This window comes from Vicugna pacos, chromosome 20 (assembly GCF_048564905.1).
Source record: "Vicugna pacos chromosome 20, VicPac4, whole genome shotgun sequence".
NCBI classification, from domain to species: domain Eukaryota; kingdom Metazoa; phylum Chordata; class Mammalia; order Artiodactyla; family Camelidae; genus Vicugna; species Vicugna pacos.
In genome coordinates, this window is record NC_133006.1 from 30815468 (window position 1) to 30838040 (window position 22573).

The window sequence follows — 22573 nt, forward strand, 5'->3', positions numbered from 1 at the left end:
GTCTTAGCTGAATATATGGGTTTAAAGTCAACCTCCTTTGCTTTTAAGGTGACACTTGGGTTTCCTTGACCCTAAGTTAACATACATATTTTATAGGAAGCACAGATGTGATCTGGTTGGGAGTTCTATGGCATGGATGAGATGGATAGATTGATTGACTGACTGATTGATTTAACACCTTTATCGTGGTATGGTTCCTGTACAGTAAACTACACATATTTCAGATGTACAATTTGATGAATTTTGATAAATGGATATACCAACAAAACCACTACCACAAGCAAGATAGCTAACATTTCCATCACTCCCTGAGAGGTGCAGTTTTCAAACTCTTGATTTATCCCTTCCTACCCACTTTCCCCTGGTAACCGTGAGTTTCTTTTCTGTGTTTGTGAGTCTATTTCTGTTTTGTAGATATGTCCATTTGTGTCCTTTTTTTTTTTTGATCAGTATAAGCAATATCATATGGCATTTTTCTTACTCTTTCTGGCTTACTCCACTTAGAATGACCATCTCCAGGTCCATCCAAGGCATGGATGGGTTTTAAAAGAAGACAGATCTCCTGACAATCGTTTTGTGTGTCCCCTGTATTCAGGGTGGCGTCTCCTGTTCTTTTCCTTTCCCTGCCCCTTTCCATCCATCCTCAGCGTAGACTGGCGTCTGCACCAGCGTAATCAGGGAGGGAGTTAAGCTGGCGCGGGCTGCAGAGGCAGGCTTGTCTGTCACGTAGCAACAAAAGCATGCACAGCATGTTAGGAGTGTATGAGTGTGGAGGGTTCCCCGGGATCCGTGTTCATACCGTGCGAGTTAAACAGGGGTCACCCTGGAATTCTTCCCTCTTCGTAAGAACCGAAAATGACTTTCCTCCTCAAATGTGTGTTTACGGGCAGCCCTTTGATCCAGGGCATTTAAAAAAATGGAAAACGAGGACACTTTATGGTTTATGAAACAAAAATCACTTCTTTCAAGTAAGTTTTATAAGCTCCTTTTAGGATTAGTGATCTACATCACTTCAAACATCTTATTTCTAAATATTTCTTTCCATAGGACTAGGCCGAAGAGCTGAAGACCTTTCCACTGAGCAACATCGACTTGCTGTAAAGTAAGTTGAATTTAATAATATATTCTCGAGCCCTTTGGGTATCAGTCCCCAGAGATTCTCCTTTTTTATATCTGCTTATTGACTCCATTATATGGATATAATACTGATTTTTTAACGAATCTGCTTTTGATGGACACCAGAGTTGTCTACTAGTCTTTGGCTCTGATCAATGGTAAGCCACGATAACCTTGTTCATAGGTCATTTCAAATGGGTTTGGGTGTAGCTGTAGGATAGATTCCCAGACGTGAAAGTGCTAGACCAAAGGGTAAATGGCTCTGTAATTTTGTTAGTTTTGTAGGATTCTCCTTCACTGGGGTGGTTCTGTCTGATTTTTTCGGGCATGTGTCTGGGGGTCTCTGAGAAAGGGTTAATGATCAATGCACATCAGTAGGATTAAATCCTGGCATGAAAAAGGAAGTGGGGCTGGAGAGAGAAAAATGGGCTGGGGAACAGGAGGAAGCTACAGGCGGAAGGAGGACTTTGGCCAGTGTTGACATGCAGTAGACAGGGCAGGGGTGGGGGTGCTGGAGATGGAGGGGGGCTGTGTAGAGTGGGAGGCTAACACTGATACAGGAATTGGGAGTGGCATGTGGCACTCTGGGGACAGTGGTGCAGCCATGGCGGGGGTTCCCACTGGGATGTGTAAGAGAGGGTCCTAGGTGGTAGGGAGATGGAGTGTTTCATCCTGTCCTGAAGGAATTGGGACCTGGAAGCAATGCAGAGAGAACCATTGGACGGTTCTAATGAATCAAGTTCTTTGCTAAGCACCATGGGGTGTCAGTTCTCTAGGGCATAATTCCAGTGACGGGTTAGCCATGGGATCTTAGGGGGCTTTTCCCCACAATTCTTTCCTGCTTGCAGGGTATGCCCTTTAAAATGCCATTAAAAACACAAGACAGAACTGGTCTCTACAGAATTTTTTCCTGCCACGACCCTTGTCTGCTGTCCAGGACCTTGTGCCTGGATGCCAGAGCAGATGAGAGACTGTACAGTGATAGTCCTGTGCGGCCTCTTCAAATGGAAACCAGTTCCACCCATCATTTGTTTTGCATTTATTTTGGCAGTTGGGAGGGAATTTTCCCATTTCAAAGCATCTGGACCCACTAACATTAGGTCAGGTTCCCACCCTGCCTTACTTAGCTTTAATTGCCTTCACTTTCTCGGGTAGACAGACAGCCAAGGTTGTGGAGAAAGAACATTTATATCCCAGCCTCTGAGGTACCTTTGCCCCAGTCCTGGTCCTCCGCGGTTATAGCTGTGCTTGGCCAGCAGAGGGCGCCACGGAGTGCTGCGCCTCCCCTGAGCCACCCACCTCATTAACGTCCTTTCAACTAGATTTCTCTCTTAGGCGGACTTTTAAAGAAACAGAACAAGGAAAGATCACGTTACGTTTAACAAGCTACGGAAATAACACCTGTGTTTACAATGGGTACATTTGAAAACATGAAAGAAAAATCAAAGACTGAAGACTCTTCAACTTTTTCACTTTATTTTCGCAGAGCAAAACCCTCCTTTTTGGAATACTTAAGCTACCTTCTCAACTTCATGAGTGTCATAGCTGGCCCTTGTAACAATTTCAAGGATTATGTAGCCTTCATTGAGGGGAGACATACACACATGAAATTGCTGGAAGTGAACTGGAAGGAAAAAGGTTTCCACAGCCTGCCAGAACCTTCTCCCACTGTAAGTTTTTAGTGCCAAGTATTGACTCAGAGGTCCAGAAAACAGAGCTTTGCTGCCCGGGCTGACTGTCACTAAACACATTCTAATTAAAAGCCAAACACCTTACCAGAAAGCTTGGCCGATAACTTCCCCCCTATTTGTTTTAAAATACCAGTATTGGTCTGTATTTGCCGTGGTTCTCTGTGTCGGAGCAACAGAAGTTTATTTCACAAAGGAGCTCACTGCCTGGGGATATTGAAGCAACTCACCCATTAGCCAACCAGCCAATATTTAGTGCCTACGATGTGCTCAGCATTGGGCTAGTTAACACATTCAGATTTATGGGCGTTTTGTCTTAATGAATAGAAATTCATAGACAGCCCAAGGATACTGTGTCACAAAAGGTGGTGGGGGAAAGAGCAGGGACCAGAATAAATGTGCTTTTGACTGAAGAACCTGCTTCTGGCAAGGGAAACCAGTTTTACACCCGCATGCTTGGTGCTCGCTTTTATTGACGTCAAGAGAGTTCAAGATGGTTTTTTGAAATCATATTTTAATTTTAATCTGAAATGTATTCATCTCAAATCTGTCAGCATTAGGGTAACTCATTGAACTTGGCCCTTGTGCTGAATTCATTCAGATCAAATATCGTAGATTTAAGGGAAATTTGTAATCAATTGATGGGATGGAGAAAATTGGAAAAGGGGAAATTGAGAATAAGTTATTTAAAAATGCAAACGTCTGGGCAATCTTGAGTATTTGAAAATGTAAGTGACTGATTAATTAAGCATGAATTTCAGAGCTTTGACATAGTCGGGTCCTCGCACTTCAGGGTGAGTCTGGGCTCCAGCAGCTTTATTGACAAAATCTAAGAGTGAGGTCGCCATGGCTGTGAGACGTCAAAGTAACCACAGGCTTCTGGGCAGATTCTGTCGCAGGAGTGCTGTGTTTGTTTCACATGCTTTTATTTGAAAAATGATATTATCAGAGAGTCTTCACATCACTCTCCAAGGAGACGCTTGCATTTCTGTGCAATCTCTCCAAGGAGATTGCTAAGCGGTGAGGCTGCATTTTGGCTAAAGACACACTGATCGGGGGGGGGGGGCCTGGCACGCGCAAGCTGCTGCCCCCCTCGGTGGTGTCATAGTGAATCGTGGTGCGCACTTAACCGGGAGCCCGGCACTGTTCTCAGTACCTTGTAAATACTCACGCGCTTCAGCCCCAAGCTGCCCCGTGAGGGAGGTGCTATTGCTGTCACTAAATTACAAATCAAAGCAGTGTGTTTATAAAAAATCAGGAGCTGTAACTGTTAGCTGGCATTCCCTGAAATGTCAGGGGGATCGGGCAGAATTAATCCGGCCAGGGGAATTAAAAACCTCAGTGCATCTTAACCGCAGAGCAGACTGCATGTAAACCATCCTGAAGGGTGTTCTAAAGTTTTCCACGACCTGCCCACGTCCTGGCTCGGACGGTGACTCTCCCTAGCTAAGCCTGGGTGCTCCTCGCTGGGAATTCAAACCCATTTCCTGGGCCCTGCCTGCTGCAAAGTGGAAGGCCAGTGGGTCTGTCTTTCTGATGGAAGATTGCCACCCTGGAGGGTTATTGATTTCTCTTATGTTTTGGGAAAGTAGACCTCCAGGCCCTCGTTGGTAGAACTTGCTGGTGAAAGTTGTCTTCTGTTGCAGATACACCCGCAGGGTCCGAGGTGTACCCTGCGTCGGACTGCAGCCCGTCACGCAGTCTCTGCCGTCAGGACGAATGCCTCCCGCCACTCCTTCTGGAGAAGGCTTCTGAATGCTCACCCTCATTTTCTGCCCCCCGTTTTCAGGGAGCTGTGATACACAAACTGTGCATGACCTTGGTGTCTCTCCTGTTGTTTCTGACCCTCACAAAGACCTTCCCTGCCACCTGCCTGGCTGACGACTGGTTTGTTCACAGAGCAAACTTTCTGGCTCGGCTCTGCTATCTGTACGTCGTCATGCAAGCCTCGAAGCCCAAGTATTACTTTGCCTGGACGTTAGGTGAGTTCCACGGAGCGGTGCTACGTGAGTGAGGGGAGGGGCCTCCTCGGGTGGCTTGGCCAGAGCCACGTGTGGATCACCTAATCAAACAAACAAACAAAAAAAGGTCCTGTACCTAACGGAAGGCAGCACAGCCCTCCCCGTCCCGCCATCCATACGCTCAATTATCCGTGATCAGGAGAAAAGAAATCCTGGCTGCTGTTTAAACCCAAAGTTAGTAACAGATGTCAGAACCTGGAAGCTGTGGCTTCTACCAATGAAACTTGGCTATTGAGTGCAGGGCCAGGTTCGGGAAAAACTCCAGACTGATCTGGATTTCTTGTAATTTTTCTGGGTTGTCCATAAGACAAGATACGCACTGACTTCCTTTTACCATCACGTGTGCTAATTGCTACCTTAGGTTACACTTTTTAAGACATTGTGGGTTAAGCTTTATGCCTTAGAAAGAAGCCAACTTCCAAGTGGTTTTTTCCGAAGGTAGAAAGTTGAACTTAATTTGGTTTTATCACACTGTTTTTTTCCTGTGAGGTAACTTTAGTCAGTATTAAACTTTTCTCTCTTTCCTTTTAAAGAATTTTAGACTGGGAAAGCTTCAATCTATGCTAAAGTGAGCCGTAAACCCGCCTATTTAGTTACCAAGAATGGTAAAGTATTTGGATAAGGCGGGACCGCGCATCTGTTTACATGGGGAGCCCTTTCGGGAAGGGAAGTTTAACACCTTAGCTGAAAGTGACTGGGGCCTGACGTCAGAGAGCGGTGACTTGGTTCATTAAGTCTAATAGATTATTGGACCCGGTTCCTAGTGCCTAGTCCATATTCCATCAGCGAGGGCAGGGCACTTAACTGACTTCCTCTTCTCTCGTTTCATGCTCCCAGGTTTTTAGCCCTAAAATCAAGTTTGTAAGCTACTAAATTATTTTTTTCACCAGCTACTTTTTTATTGTGGTAAAATATACATGACATAAAATTTTCCATTTTAACCGTCTGTAGTGGACAATTTAATGGCGTTAAGTTCATTCACAGTGTTGTGTAACCATCACCGCCATCCATCTCAAGAACTTTTTCTATCACCTGAAACAGAAACTGTCCATTAAAGTCGTGACTCCCCATGTCTCTTTCTCCCTTGTTCCTGGTCCAAATTATTTTTAGGCTTATTTAGTTCTTTATTTTTTAAGTGGTGGTACTGGGGATTGAACCCAGGACCTCGTGCATGCTAAGCAGGCACTGCACCACTGAGCTGTACCCATGCACCCACCCAAATTATTTTTAAAGGTTGAAATGTTCAGAGGTAAGTTCAGTCCAGGGCAGTGTTTGTGTAACACTTGATCAGAGAGAGACTGAGAGCTTTTCTAAAATTCGCCACGTGGGAAATTTTGTTTCTGGTCACATTCAGTTTAATTCAGGGAGTTTTGATTGCCAGGCTCTGTGCTGTGGGGAACTCAGAGGTGAGACATCTCAGTCCTCAAGATTGTTCCCCTGTGTGGGAACACAGGTGAGTCCACCAACCAGGCGACAGGCGTCCCGGGCTGTCCCAGTGGCAGGATCACAGAGAGGATGTACATGGACTGGCCCCTGGGGGGGGGGGCTCCCGCAGTCTCCTGGTATCTGATTCCTTTTTCTGCAGATGCTCTATTATTTAAAGCTAATTTCCTTAGTAGGTAGGCATTACACCTGCTCTGGATGGAACCCTACTTGGAATAGCGGGCATGTTTTTCTATGTGAAGTAGCATTTTTGCTTTGCTCTAAACTGTGTGTGTGTGTAAGTGTAACAGAGACTCTCTCACTCCTTCACCGCCCTCTACTTCTTCACTCAGCCTCCTTTTCCCTCCCTGCTCCCCTTCCCGCTCCCACATTCTGTGCCCCAGGGCTTAAGGGCTGGCTTCTGGACTAAATCAGCTCCTGATTTAAGGTGGAAAGAAAGGCCATTCCACGGCCTCATAGGCAAAGTCTAACACGAGGCGGGTCGTGCTGGCGGGGATCTGGGTGAGGAGGGGGTGTCTGGCATCACCCTGCCACTTGGGGAATGAGCCCAGGTATCTGGAGTACAGAAGTGGCCCTTTCCGTGGATAGCTCTCTCATGGACTTACCTCTTTGTCTTTTCTTTGCCCGCTTCCTTCCATTTCTGTATTGTTTAGGGTAGCTCCCATAGAAACAGTTCATTAATTTGCGTGGCCTCAATTTGAAGTTGGTTTTAGTTTAGATTGCATGGGCTGGCCCGAAATTAACCTTTGTATCCTTTATGAATAAAGAAGCGGTGAAGAGTGGAACAGGGAATATTTAAGCTGCTTAACCGAGTAATTGTTTTATCCAGCTCCTTAAAACACCATTTACTTATAATTGATGTACTAATTATACATAATTATAAATTTAATCCTATAGCTGGCCTCCTGATGCATCTCAGCGAAGCTGCACTGTGTAAGCCTAGTTCTGGTTCTATTTCTATTGAAAGAATATACTCCCACCCCACCCCCCCAAAAAAAACCTAAAAAAAAAAGAATATGGCTGTTTTCTTTCGACTTAAGGCATAAGGCTGATTGTTTCTCTCCTACTAATTAGTACTAATTAGTGTGGTCAGTTTTAGCCCAGGCTGTGTTCTCAAGATCACAGACTCTAAAATATGGGTGTCCAAGTTAATTTATCTTCAGTAATATGTTAGAGCCATGCAGAATGCGAGCAAAGACAGCTTTGGAAGAAGAATCGCAAAGGCAAAACCCAGTCTTGGATACACAGTAGCAGGATGTGCTGAAGGGGCGGCGGGAGTTCTCACGTTGTCAGATGCGGTGGTTCTGAGAGTTGCCGCTTCTGGTTCTCCATCGTCCCCGTCTCCGACGGCTGTGGAATGAGGGCTAGTCTTCAGATTCCGGCGTTCTCGACCCGCTGAGTGATCTTCATGTTAACATCACTACTGAGCTTTAGTCCTCTTAGGAGCAAGATTGGGGCGGTGGTAACACCACCACCACCACCACCAATAATAATAATAATAGCTAACCTTTCCGAGTGCTGCCCTGGGCCAGTCCCTGTGCTATGCACGCTACGTGTACTCAACTTGGTTTAATCCTTTCAACATCCTTTTAAAATAGGTACCGTTATTATATCCATTTTCTGCCCAAGAGGAAAGGTTTCTAGAAGTTAGACAACTCTCCCTTGGCTGTGAACTGACCCCGTTCCCAAGTGAGCTAGGGACCCGGGAGCCCTGCCCCTCCCCCACTCTTCCCCATCATCTTCACACCGTTGTGAGCATTGAATAAGAAATGTCTGTGCAATGCTTTGTAGATTCCTGGGAAGATAGAAAGCACCAAAAAAGTTTTTTTGCTTTTTTTTTTTTAGATCTGACCACGTGGGGCAGATCTGAGGCTGGAGATGGGGGAAGGGGTCCTGGGGTTGCTCTGCTGGTCCCGCATGGTCAGTCCAGCCCTGGTTTTAGTTGTCAGCACAGACCTCAAGAGCTCATCTTCTCCTGGTTTAGTTTATGTCTGTCATTCACCATTTGTGGCCACACACTGAAAACTGTCAGTTTCTTCACAGAAACATCCTATCCTGGCTTTGTTCAACTTTTCCACTGAGTTTCCTTTCAGTCAGCTTGGGAGAAAGACGTATCAGAACTCAGTACTTTTCCTTCTTTCTTCTAAAAGAAACCAGATCATTTTACAGTGAAGCCAAGCATAAGATAAGCAAGATGAAATCATCAACTCTGCCAAGAGTAAGGGAGCCAGACTTAGAACAGGTGGCTTTTCTTCAGAGTAGCCCTGCAGGAATCTGACGTGAGTTGGACATGAACGCCCATAAAAACTGAATGCATGGAGCCACAGGAAAGGAACTTTTCTCTGAAATCTCCCCCAGACCTAAGACTTGACAGTGCTATGGCTTCATTAGTTTGATTAATTATTTTTTTTTAAGAAAATAACAGAATGAGCTGAAAAGAAGACAAATGGAAAGAGAAAGTTAGCCTCTTGGCCTCGTAATGCAAGCATGTTGATTTCATCAGACCTCTTTGATTATATATATAATCATTAAGGAATTGATTAGAAATGAAATACGGCTGGAGGACACTTTCTTAGAGTTTATGGAAATGAAATAATGATGGAAGTGAGGCTTTTAGACTGACTTTGAGGTAGGATGGCTTTGGTGACTGTGTCCACACGTGGCCTCTGTGGCAGCTGGCCCCAGATTCACATCTCTAGCTCTGTTCTTTTTCCCGGGTTCTAAGTTCTGTGTCTTAACCACCTCCACTGCAATCCTAGTGGCTTGTCATGCTTCACACGTCCAGAACGAGCTCCATTTTCTTTCAGAGCTGGTTCTCCTCCTGATGAACTGCTGTCTGTCAGCCTGTGTCCTGCCATCTTTAATGACAGCTCTTGGATGGGGGCCCCTGTATCTTCTGGTCTCTGCTTCTGAGCTTCTGTGTATTTTTACCTTTCTCTTTCCTCTTCTGTCAAGTTGGTCACTAAATTGTCCCATTTCTTTGTTTTGTTCCTTCATTGCTCTTTTTCTCATCTTGCATTCTGTGAGCATCTGGCATCCTTCTTCTTACTTAGCAGGTGCTCACTAGATGCTCGTGAAGGAATAAAAGTTGAGGTCTCCAAAGAGCCAGAACTCCATTCCATCATGGTACCAGGTCCTTCACATTTTTTGTTTGTTTGTTTGTTTGTTTCTTTTCCAAGGAAACAACTGCCTGCCATCACCTTAAAGCTAGACAGACATGTAGTGTCCTTTAAAGCAGCCATTTGACTTTTGTTCTATATCCTAATGTGTTGTTTTAAAAACCATAGCTGATGCAGTGAATAACGCAGCTGGCTTTGGCTTCAGTGGAGTGGATAAGAATGGAAATTTCTGTTGGGATCTACTTTCTAACCTAAACATCTGGAAGATTGAGGTGAGTTAATCATGCTTTTAAATCAGGCTGTCATGGTGAACAAAGCAAATGGTTTGCTTTGAGTGTAATACCCAGAGTTCATTATCAGGGTCCCAGGAAAAGCTGCTCTTGGGGAGTATCAGGTCCAGCAGCCTCCCAGACACTTTTTATCTCAGGATCTTTTTCTTTTTATTTTTAAGATACCTAGTTTCTTGGCAGTATTCATGGTCCAAGTCATAATGATACACACACACACACAGATCTGAAAAAGAGCCAGGCAAATCTTTCTGTTCCTTCCATTCTTACTCTATCAACTCGAAAAGTACAGATGTCATTTTCTCTTGCTCACTTTCTGCTCTCCTCGGTCAAGATACAGACTAGCAGTTGTATTTACAGTTCACCATCACACGTGTTCTCTGTGGCTCCTTTGGAAACAGTTAGCATGCATTCGCTTTTAAGAATGGTCACCATGCTTTTAGGCTGCCAGAGTCAGTGTGGCTTTTCTCTTTTGCTGGCTGTGCTTTGGCACTACCGTTCTCCGAGGCTCCATCACTAGAGGTGGTCTCTTTGGGGCTACATCCTTCTTGGTTTCCTTGGCGTGGCCATCCCTTGGGGCTGAAAAGAATGCCAAGTCTTGAACCACTTCCTCCTTGCAGCTGGGTGGGAGTAAGGACAGGATTCTCCACATTACAGAAGTGCGGGTTCTCTAGCCAGGTGATGCATGGTTGCTGTTGGTGATGGTTCTCCACCCACCACGGGGCAGGCAGAGTGCCAGCGGGGAGTCCGGGCAGAGGGGGACTGTGCATGCAGAGCAGAAAACCCGGGATGTGGGGACGACCACCTGCCACCCATATTAGGTGGGAACTAGGCCACAAGGAGACATGGGGGACACACCCTCCACCTTCTTGATGCCTGGGACGTCTCTTCATGTTGAATGGACAAGCTCCAGCCCCCAGAGCAACCTTTTTCATTTTTGGAAAAGCAGCGTAGATAATGCACAAGCTCCTTTTTTTCCTGTATGGATGATGCCAGGGAGAGAGCAACATAGTACGATTCTCCTTTTTCCCACTAAAATTCTCTCCCTCAAAACTCGTGGAGCACAGCCGGCCGCTGTGGGGTGCGGTGGGCAAGGGTCCTTCAGAGTGGTTCTCCTTGACCTTGGGCTGCCCACTTGGCCCCTCGGCTGTGCACCGGAAGACAGAGTCCTCTCACTGTGGGCGTGTGTTCTGGGCAAAGGGCTGAGTTAGGGCTTTCTTATCAAAGAAAACCAGAACAAGAAAGTTTGCTTTTTCCAACGAAGTTGATACAGAGCAGGGAGCTAAAGAAAACCAAGGGAGTCTGATTTAGTTAAGGCACCTCGAAGCTGTGTGTATAGCATTTTATTAGCCGTAGAAGACATGGATGGATAGAACTCCTTAGGGTCTTGAAATTAAAAACTCGTAATACAAAAATCTGTCATCAGTCTGTTCTCTCTCCCTCCCTTCCTCTCTTCCTTCCAAACGTAACAGATTAAGCCAAAGTGTAGCCTAAGGTTTTCTTACGGTTGAAACAGAAAACAGAAAAAAGTGGCATTTGCACTTCCTACCACGTTCATGAGGAATTCTGTTCTTGGATGTTTGCTTCAGCCTCTGATAAGTCTTTTTTTTATTTTGAATGAGAAAACCCCGTTGATGGCTAATTTTGGGATCTCCCTTCCTCAGTGGTTGAATCACCTGCGTCCTTGCCAGTTGGGCAATATTTCTTTGTTTTCTTTTCTGTCTTGTGACTCCTTCATGCATAAAATCTCTTACTATTCCAGACACAACTGGAAGCCTTTGAACCTCTGTAGCTGTTTTGTAGACTAACTTCACAAAACTGACCTAGTTTACAGACAGCCACGTCCATGCAAAGATGACAGTTAAATTCAGACTGTCTCCGTAAAGGCGCTAAATTCACATGATTAAACCCTTCCTGTGGCAAATCCCATTTTAGAGTACTTAGTTTAAAAATTCAGATGACTGAAAAGTTTTTGTTGAACCAGAATGGAAGGAAAACACACAGAACATTCCTTCAGTTGTCCTATAATTTGAAAATAGCATTTGAGAAAAATGGAGACTTTGCAAGCCAAGTTTTAGTTGCAAAGTAGATGTTAGAAACACGGGGAAATTTTACTGTCTCCTCTTGACTCAGTCATCACTATAGAAAGAGCCCATCTAATCTGCCACGAGGGAAATTCTGAGGAGGACTTTCCATTTCTTGGGGTGTTTTTAAAGCTAATGATAGGTGCTATTTTTCTCCCTTTCAGACTGCCACAAGTTTCAAAATGTATGTAGACAACTGGAATATTCAGACAGCTTCTTGGCTGAAGCGGTAAGAAACACACCAATGACCTCATTACTCATGGCACTGGTGTATGCTTGGATGGGCATCACTAGGTAAACAGTGGTTGTCTGCCAGCAGTAATGCCATCTGACACTTTTGTTTGGTATGAACGTCTATGCTGTGTAAATGAAAGAGCAGAAATACAGTGAATTGAGAAGGTCACAATGTAGCATATTTCTGTTAATGTATCAAACATTTAATACTGCCATTATTGTGTACCAGGTACCCATTTCATTCTCATATCAATCCCATGAGATGTTGGTAGTTACTATCCCCATTTTGTAGATGAGGCAAGTGAGGCACAGAGAGGTTATGTAACTTGCCCAAAGTCACACAGCAAACGAGTGATCGATACTAGCCCAGTCTGTCTCCAGAGCCAAGCTCTTCACCTCTGTGATGCGCTGCTTCTTGTCTACAGGAGAGTCTCTTGCTCAGATGTCAACGAGGGTCATTGTCAGCATCAGATCACTGAAGGTTGCTGTGTTAATCCCTAGTATTGAAAGCTTTATGGTGCCCACAATGTTCATGCTTTTCAACTTGGTATTTTTGTTGCTATTTCTCTTCTTGTTTTTCTACACAGTCCGAAATTTAAAACAATACTTAATTTGGAACTAATGACATGCTATCCTTGAAGCAGCAGTTTCTAGGTAGTAAACATTCCTATCCTATGAGTGCCAGGTGAGTGTAAAGATACTAGGCTGTAGATTCTACTGTTTCTGAGAAGTAGCACTTTTCGTAGGTTAAAACATCGGGGTAAAAGAAGAGACGAGGTATCATGAGCCCAACAAAGTCGACTCAGGCAAGTGACCTGAACATGCAGTTTTTGAAAACTTGCCCTTAATATCATTGCTGTTAATTTTGCAGATTGTTTTTGCCTAAACCTCTGTTTCTGTACACTGAGTAATTCCAATGTATGAGTCCTACAGTCCCCACTGGCAGTTTATGTTCTTTGATGATTGAACAAGCGTGCGTGCACATAAAAAGATGAAGAAAAATTTTTTTAATTATTCTAGAAAATGAAATATTTTATTCAGACAAAAAGATAGAGTGTAAGAAAGAATGCCCATGCAAACTACCTCTTGTTTCAAAAAGAAACATTACAAGTGGGGTCCCGTCCTGTGTTTCCTCCCTCAAATTCACTTTTTTTCCCATGAAGAGAGAGCCAGGATCCTTAGTTTGGATCTAATTTGGTTACTTTTGACAGCCGTCCAGGCTGGGTTAGTGTTAACCGTTGGGGTTTCTATTTTCTCCTTCACCTGGGTCCTCTCATTGAGGAAGCCATGTGGTGGCTCCTTAACAGGGCTGCTGGAAATTCATAAACTGAATTTGGGAGGAAGTCTCCTGTCACTTTAATAAACAACCAAGAAGCCGACGATCTCCAGGGTTTTTGCTGACATTTCTAGATCCTCACGATGTCCTCACTCTTTAAGGCAAATTCGTGGACTGGAATCCAGTGGATGCCATGAGAACTGAAAGGGTCATATAACTGACACATTGATTTTGTGCTGGAGTCAGTGCCAAGAGAGACAAAAAGGTTGCAATGCTGAGTAGTTAGATGGCATTGGGGCCAGCTTGGAGAAGTAAATTAATTTCAACTAAATGTGGATATCTGCTTTTAAAGATCCTTATCCTGATTCTAAAATTTTTAGTGCCAGCGGCACGCACTTATCCATAGGTATTCCTGGTAGATCAGGCCATTGGTGGAATAAGCTTCTATAAGGCAGGAGCTCTCGTTGGGACCTTTTATTAGATATTGTGTGATGGGGTCCAGATCATTTAGTTCTAAGGAGATTAACAATTCATGCATCCTCCCAAAAGGTTGAACTGTGAACGGCCTATCTGGTAGTGTTTAGTAAGTTCAAGGCTGCTTGGATTATCAGTCGGGGACCAGGTGATGCTTGCATGCTCTGATCCACAGAGACGCAGGTGCAGGTGGAAGTTTCTGGTATGTTCAGCCTGTGGCTCAGTGTACCTTCCTCCCTTCACAGAGTGTGCTACGAGCGGGTTCCCCGGTACCCCACAGTGCTCACCTTCATCCTGTCTGCCTTGTGGCATGGTGTCTATCCTGGATACTATTTCACCTTCTTAACTGGAATCCTCGTCACACTAGCAGCCAGGACGGTAAGCTTCCTCTAGTGGTGATGTCTTTTCCTTAGTAACTGGATGCCTGGATGCGTATCATCTTCTAGGTCCCGGCAGGAGTAGGGGTTGAGGTGGGAGCGGGAGCGATGTTTTGAAAAATCATACGACAGAAGTCTTCCCATGAAAGCAAATACTTCAATATACAGGAACTTCTGGCCATAAAATGGTTTTATTTTTGTATTGCTTACAGAGGGTGTTTGCAACACAAAAGGACTTTTAGGAGCAATGTTTAGTACCTTAAGAGATGAAAACATTTTTAATCATTAAAGGCTGTAAACGCAGCCTACTAATTACAGGAGATGATGATTGTTAATTAATGTAAGACTTCATTTTGCTTACACTCTAATTTCTCATTTCATTATCCTGCACCTAGAAATAATTCAGACTCTGAGCAGCCAGGAAAATTGCAGCCCCAGGAACTGGCCTGTTGGAGATTGCTCTAACCTCGCACGTCTGATCCAGTTAAATTAGTTTGTGTAAAGTCCTTGTTGAATGTTGTAAATTTGGTTCTCCAGCTTTTTCGGGTAGCCTTCAGTGGTTCCTAGACTGTTCCTAACATTTGCTGGCTGTAGAGCAATGATAATAATAGAATACAGACGATGCCGGTCCTCCGAGAATGAGATGAATGTGTGTATGAGTAATTACAATTCCGCGTATTCTAACTGTCAAATACAAACGCTTGTATTTTACTTCATTTCAACATTTGACAATGATTGTAGCTTTCCTTATTCAGGGGCCAAGAGCTTTTAATGAACTTTGTTGGACTGTGTTTTAGATATGGATTTGGGAGCTCCAGCATAACTGTGCACTCATTCTTGAGTCCATCTCCTATTATTTCAGGAGCCCTACTATGTGCCAGTAGGTGCTGTGGCTACCACAGTGAACTAAAGTCCCCCCCCCCATGAAATTCTTATTTTCATTAGATGGAGGTTTGTTGCAATACATGTGTGAACAAGATGGATAACTGATGACTATTCAGTCTGCTTAGCACACTTCGTATAGTGTACGTATTTGTGCATTGAAACCAGTGAAGATGTTTTTTCTCCCATTCATATACCACCTTGGATCATAAAACTAAAAACCAGGAGGATAAACTTAAGAAACAAAGGCCAGCATTTTGTAAACATATTCAGAGTATTATTTTAAAAATGTCTTTAGTTCAGTTGATCTCGACAGGCCTTAAAAGCATTGATTTATGTAAAGCCCTTCTCTTGGGTGACCTGGAGATGTTTTTCACAAATGAGTTGGGGGGATGGAGAGGAGAGGGGTGATAGTACAGTATTTCCTTTTTTTTTTTCCCTGAAAGGAGAATGAACTCCAACAGTCATGAAGTGTGTCAGGCCCAGGAAGTTACCTAATAAAATCTCTTACGTGCGTCCCAGTACGTCCCAGGGACGGACCTCTAGCCTCTGTCTGAGGAACTCAGAGCTCAGGAGGAGCCCTTAGCATCCCAGGCAGCCCTGGGAAGCCCTCGTGCTTTGGGGCTGTCCCACCTCTAAGAGTCATTGTTTCAATGCTGCCCTTGGTGCTGGAAATTAGGCCTCTTTCTGGAGCCAGATCTAGTTCCATGTGTCAGAAGACCTACAAATGAGTGTATTCTTTGACCCAGCATTTTCCATCTCAAGAGAATTCTGTTTGTCTGTAAGATGGACATCATGATGCTTACGTGATAGACTTGGGGGAATCGAGAGAGGACACCTGTAAAGCCTGAGCAGAGGCTTGGCACACAGTGAGCACTCAGTAAATGGTACCTGCTCTTATTAGCATAGTTATTACTGTCACTCAAAGGAATAATTGGGAAACAGTGCAGAGACTTTTCTACAAGGGTGTATGGTCACAAGTGCTTACAGTAGCGGGGGCAGGAGACTAACTTTTCTCTAATTAAAATCGTTTAACTTTAGTTTAATACTTACTGACATGGAAAAAAAATCCTGCTATGTTACTAAATGAGAAAAACAGGCTATTGAAAATATAAGTATGGATATATATGAATGGAAAAAGACTTGGAAGGATATGTGCCAAGTTTTTAAACAGTACTTTTTGTTGGGAGATGTTTAAGAAAAATCTGACTTTGCTTAGTTGGTCTTTAAAATTTTTTCTACAGTGAACGTGTACCTTTTCTATGATAAGAAAACCATAATGGTATTTTTAGTTGAAAATAGAAGTCAGATGGCTGGTATCCTTTATCCCCTGTGTCCCTGAGGTATATACTGCCTGCATGCGTGGAGTAAAAGGTTTTTTTTCTTTTCTAACCCACCCCCACCCCTTCCCTGGCGACTTCCTTGGAGCGCAGATGAGGAACAACTACAGACATTACTTCCTTTCTTCGAAAGCCCTCAAGGCTGTCTATGACACGGGCACCTGGGCTGCCACGCAGCTGGCCATCTCGTACACAGTTGCACCCTTCGTTCTGCTGGCCGTTGAACCGACCATCAGCTTATACAAGTAAGTTTCTGTTGTTCCCGACGGCTGTGTGGTCAACGTGTGTTCTCTGTGTTTGACTTGGGAGTGGGCGAAGGGAAATGAACCTGTACTGACAATTGCTGTGTATGGTTTCAGTGTGAAAACGTCTAGAGAAAGCATTAGGAGGAAGTGGCTGTGCTGAGACACTAACAGGTCATTGTGCAGATGAGCAGAGTTGACTGGGAGCCCTTCAGCTGCTCCTCACACAAGTCAGGGATGCTTAGGGCAGGGATTTTGGAAGGGATGTGTCTAAATGACCAACAGCAGGTGAGTTCACTGGCCTTGCCTCTTTTTGCTAAGATTAGGCTGTGGGGCATTCTGAGTGCAGGACAGACGCGGGCGGGGGCTGGGCACTGACCTGATGGTCCAGCAGAGGGCTTTGTGCTCCCCTGAGATGGCAGTTCCAGCAAGTGCCTGTGGGGGCGCCCTTGTATATGGTGGAGGAGAGTAGGATGCATCATTGAGGGTGGGGCCTGGGGGGGGGGTCACACCACAGACAAGAGGCCTTTAGGAAAAGGGTATCTGCCCCTCATACTCAAACACCAGCCCTCCAGATGAACTGCACCCCTATTCTTGCTTGCTTTTATTGTTTCACTCTTGTGGAATTCGTTGCATTTCTCTGCTCTTGGAGAAATGGTTCTGTGACCCCTGGCACATTATTAACCTCTTTACCTGTGTCTTCTCAACTGTAAAATGAGGGTAAGAATAGAATTCATTTCAAAGCACCTCTGTTAGGATTGGGCAAGGCAGGTGTGCCCAGGGCTCAGTCCCAAGGTCTGGCGTGTAGTCTGCACTCGATAAATACTAACTTGTCTTACTGACTGATTTGTGGGGACTTTTGTAGATTAAGTATGGGACACAGCTACCATCAGAAAAGTGGCTTAGAAATAAATAGGACAAGCATGCCTTGTTTGTACATCCAGGATTGGATGCACTGGTCAGGGGTGATCAAAGAAACCTTCACAACCCAGTCCAGGTATCAGTGTCTAGAAGTGGGGGGATTTTTTTCAGGTTATAGGAAAAGAAGATAGAGGGAACTATGCAACACTCATCAACAAAGTCTGTTTCTGTAATACAGTTAGGGCGTGGGGGTTCTGCCAGTGTAACATGGAAGTGGGCTGGTGTAGACACACATTTTTCTAGGCAAAGGTTGCCAGGATGGTGGAAAAAGAATTACAAGCCTCAGTAGAAAAAGCCCTCAGTTCAGCTGCTACAGAAGAAGGAGCGCTGAGTCCCCGCAGCTCTATCTGGAGAAAATCAAGTGCCTTCCCTGGGTGCCTTCCCCCAAGAGGCACCCCTGCCCCCGGCTCCATCTTGATGGTACCTCCTCGGCGCCCTCCCTCCAGCGCCCCCACCAGCTCACAGCTCCACTTCCTTTCCCCTGTCTCAGTGCCCTCCAGCCCACCTTGCCCTTCATCAGCCCAGTTGCGGATCGGCCTGGGCTGTCCAAGGGTTTGGCTTTGGTACTAACTGTCTTTGTGAGGCACTCTGGTTACAGAGTCTCATAGAATTTGAGTTGTCTGCTTCTAACTTGTAACCCTGAGCCCTTCTGCTCACTTTTTCGTTTGAGGTACCCAACCTCCTCCACGCCCTCCCCGGCTAGGGGAGAGAGAGCGCTGCTACTGATGGTGAGGAGATGATTGTTTTATTTATTTTAGTGATTTTTTGTTTTTGTTGTTGTTAGTGGAGGTACCGGGGATTGAACCTCGAACCTTGTGCATACTAAGCATGTGCCCTACCACTGAGCTAGACCTCAACCCCGAGATGAGTATTTTGTAAAGAAACGGAACAAAGTGAAATAGAAACTGTGTTATGTTAAACCAGATTTTTTTTAGGGAGGCACTTTTTTTTTTCCCATAACAGGCATTGAAACACATTGCCTTGCATTCCTTAAGTAAAGTAAGTGGAATGAGGCTTCCCCCAGTGTTTGAAAAATCTGTCACTGTGTAGACTAATAATTAAACAAGAACTAGAGAGAGACCAAAAAAAAAAGGAAGAAACAACAGCAGCAACAGAAAACCCACCCCAGCCCTGGTATTTTAGCACATGATATTGCCAGATGTGAGGCTTTTTAAGGAATTATATGGATTACATTATACCAGAAATGCCTGCATTCAGTGCAGTACCACTCAATACCTACAGGATGCTGGGCAGTATCCTAGAATCTGGGGGTAGATGGGTGAGCAAAAGACAGAAATCACCCCTGCTTCCACGGAGTGGGTAGTTTGATGGAAGCAACAGGAGATAATCGACATATTTGTAAATATCCACTAGGATCATACTTTGAATAGTACAAAGATTTATGTGAGCATGGAACAGGAAGCCAACTTGGGTGAAAGTCACATTTCGCTAAATCCTGGAGGCTGCATGACGGGAGTTTGAAGCAGGCATGGTGGGTGTGGTGGATGGAGCCCTGTGGGTCATCCCAGACACAGGGAGCATGATAGGAGGAGGCCCTGTGCACTGAAGACTCAAGAAACACATGTGGGCAGAATAAAGATTCAATCCAAGGTAGAGGGTAGGGAGCTGAGAAGAGAGAAGGGTAGGTATCAGTTTCAACGTTTATCATGTATGGAAATGGAGGCTCAGAGAAGGTGAGTAATTTAACAGAACTCACACAGCAAGACCCGAGTTTCAGATGCAAAGTTCCTTTAAACAGCAAGAGCAGTAGTGCAGTTACTAAAAATTTCTCTAGGAGAAGGTATTTTGGAAGACTGTTACTACTTAGTGAATCACATGACGGGGTTTTTTTTTTTTTTTATGATCATGTGCATTGTGTTTAACCAACTAAGCATTTTTACACTTAGGCAGGGGCTCTAGGGAAAGAATCAAATCATTATCAATCCAGATCACTCTCTTGTAGACTTCCATTTCTTTTGAAAGACAATCTAAAATGTTTATTTTTTAAAAAAAAAACCTTTGTTTAGGGTGAAATTGACATTTCTGTCACTTTTGTCAATTTCAAATGGTTCAACCTAATGTGTTATCTCATTTTCATAGTTGCTTATGTGTATAGTTTAAATTCCTTACCTAGATCAGTTCTGTCCAATAGAAGTTTCTACAGTGACCAAAATGCTGTCAAATACATTAGCCACCAGTGTGTGTGGACATAAATGTGGCTAGTGTGACTAAGGAACTGAATTTTCAATTGTATCTAATTTTAATAGCCATATGTTGCCCATTATTACAGATTGCCTCTAAAGGTGTTTTCTGAATCTTTTTAAAAAAAGTTTTTTTTTTTTTAAGACTCTCAAGATAATCACTGACTCTAACAAAAGAAATGAAAGTAAAGGTAGGTCAGTTGCATTCCAGATCTGCCCCTCCCTAAGGGCTATTCAGTTACTGGCAATAAATGGCAGTTGTATGCAAATCCATCTCTCCGGATATCCTTTCCTGCTTGACATTTAAATGTCAGGTGGGCTTCATTTTGCCATCTAGTCACTTTCCAATCTATAGTGACTTCAAATCCCAGCTTTAAATTTCTTAGCCTAATTTTTTTTCCCCTTAAGTTGCAAATGAGCCCCAAGTAAACATTTAAATTTATTATGAAAGAACTTGTCTTAGCTTGGGCTGGTAGGACTACATACTGTAGATGGGGTGATTTAAACAACAGACATGCACTTCTCACAGTTGTGGAGGCTGGGAAGTCCGAGATCAAGGTGCTGGCAGGTTTGGCTTCTGATGAGAGTGCTATTCCTGGCTTGCAGAAGGCTGCCTTCTCACTGTGTCCTCACGTAGAGAGGGACGTGAAAGAGATGGGGTGAGGGACAGAGACAGCTCACACTCTGATTTACCTTTATTTTCTAATAAGGGCACTAATACTATCATGAGCCCCACCACCACCACCTTCAAGGCCTCATCTAAACCAAATTCCTCCCAAAGGCTAGTTCTCCACATAGCATCACATCAGAAGTCAGGGCTTCAACATAAGAATTTGGGGCAGAACACATTCAGTCCAGAGCAGAACCTTCCTGTGAATTTAACTAGATAACATTTTATTAACTTCAAAGTGTAAGAATGTTAGAGTTTGTGTAGGAACTTTTGTAAATAGCAAAAAACTCCTTTAGAGCAGGAACTAAGCCTTCTTCATCTGTGTATCTGGAGTACCTAGTTTAGTCCTGGCATGCTCTCTGTAAATGCTAGCTGAGTTCTTCCATAAGAAAAAGACGAAATAGTCCTTAAAATTTGAGAGCAGTATGGAATGTCAGAATAGGTTAGTAAACCTTCCTAGGGGGCTGAATTTTTTCCCCTGGACTTCCAAAATATTTGACTTTAATCTAACATAATTGCTCCAGTGTAGATTTGGCCATATGTAAAAGATTAAGGCAAAAGGCAAGAACAAAGTGTATTTTAGGAGAGACTTTGAAAGCCGGAGTTGCCTATGCCTGGAGCGTGCCTGTGAGAGTCCTGGTTTACCCTTGTTGAGCCAGCGTGTCTGGCTGTAGGCATGTCTTTCACTCTCAGTCACGTCCTGGTCTAAACAGTACATCAGATGATCACTTACCTGGGGCCGTCAACCCCTCTGCTGGTTACGTTGCTACCATTCCATTCCTTGGAGAAAGGGGCGGGGGCTTTGCACTTTCTGTAGATGCGGGTTTAATGCTTCGTACCTCCTAGGTAGTAAGTGTTTATTGAAAGAAGAAATGTTTGCTTTTGCTAGAGCTCTTGACGTTCTGTAGACCACACCTTGTGAGCGTAGAAGCTGGGGAATGATACAGAGATCAGTTGGTGAGTGGAAAAAGTGTAAGTTCAGTTTTTCTAAATGGATACAGAACAGCTGTCTTCTCATTACTTACGTGCATTGAGATGTACAGTATTTATTGAGTATCCAGGTTGTACCTAATATCACACTTTTAAAATCTACAAACCTCAGAAGCAAAGCTTGTTTCTTATTAGTTTGGATGGAAAATGATTTTGAGTTATGGAGTAAGCATTCAAAATCTAGATTCTTCGGGCACATAATATACACAAGAACCCTGACACTTGAGTGGCACGCACCTTGGCTGCAGTACAGCTGCATTTGTGTCTCGGGAACAGATTGTAGGGTCTGAATTGCATTCCATGTCTCCCTAGGCTTGTAATATGGTGGCTTTCTAGCTGTTGGGGTCAATTCTCTCCATATGCTCATTATGTCAGTGGGACAGGGCCACGCGTCTATCTGCGGACGGGCTGGTTGATTTGCTCTGCCCAGCTTTGTGGGTTCAGTCCTTCCTGGGCCCACTCACCCACCCAAGGGAGTTATCTTGGAATGGAGCAAGACAAGCCTGAGGGCAGTCAGGTCTACCAGCGCCAAGGGCAGAGTCCTCACTTGCTCCAGACTGCAAATGATGTCATTGCTTCATGTGACGTTTCCCACATGTATCCTTGTGTGAAATGTAATTTGTGTGTGTATTTGTTCCTAGATCCATGTACTTTTACTTACACATCATCAGTCTCCTGATCATCCTGTTCCTGCCAATGAAACCACAAGCTCATGGTCAAAGGCGGTCTCAGACTCTGAACTCTGTTAATAAGAAAAAAACAGATTGATACCTCTAAAAAAAAAAAAAAAGCTGAACGCATAAGACTGCAAATCTTTGATCAGATGAGATGGAGAGACTCCAGAGTTCTCCGGTGACTTAGAGGCCATGTTTACATGCATCTTTTTTGTTTTCGTTTCTTAAGTGCAGGGAGTATTTTTATAAAGCCTTTTTGTACCGTTAAATCAGCCACGTCCAGTTGATTTGTTTTAATATTTTGTAGGACGTGTGAGTGGGGTGGGGTAGGGGAGAATGTGCCAGAACGGCAGGGACAGTGCATTCCGGGCAGCTGGGTCTCTGCTTTTCCGGCATGATTTCCAGCCACTGAAGTCCGGATGCTGGGAACCTGGACGTCTACTCCAGAAGTTAGAAGGTGAAGCCAAGGTGCCTTGTCTGCCAGAACATACCCAGAGATGGTTATTCCCCAGGGAGCCCCAGGTCCTTTGACTG

General features: G+C 44.2%; 1 protein-coding gene across 4 annotated transcripts in view; it reads left to right on the top strand.

Annotated features, from left to right (window-relative positions):
• The window catches only part of MBOAT1 (membrane bound glycerophospholipid O-acyltransferase 1), a 186722-nt gene extending 164414 nt beyond the window's left edge, over positions 1-22308 (top strand). For 3 of the 4 annotated variants that reach the window (XM_072945599.1, XM_072945598.1, XM_072945597.1), the window contains 8 exons: positions 1048-1102; positions 2603-2786; positions 4594-4786; positions 9556-9659; positions 11923-11987; positions 13988-14120; positions 16435-16586; positions 22007-22308. In XM_072945599.1, the coding sequence (XP_072801700.1) occupies positions 1048-1102; positions 2603-2786; positions 4594-4786; positions 9556-9659; positions 11923-11987; positions 13988-14120; positions 16435-16586; positions 22007-22133 (1013 nt within the window). In that variant the 3' untranslated portion in view covers positions 22134-22308. The remainder of the gene's footprint in view (positions 1-1047; positions 1103-2602; positions 2787-4593; positions 4787-9555; positions 9660-11922; positions 11988-13987; positions 14121-16434; positions 16587-22006) is intronic. The other variant, XR_012062322.1, reaches the window with a different exon arrangement.
• Positions 22309-22573: the final 265 nt, after the last annotated feature.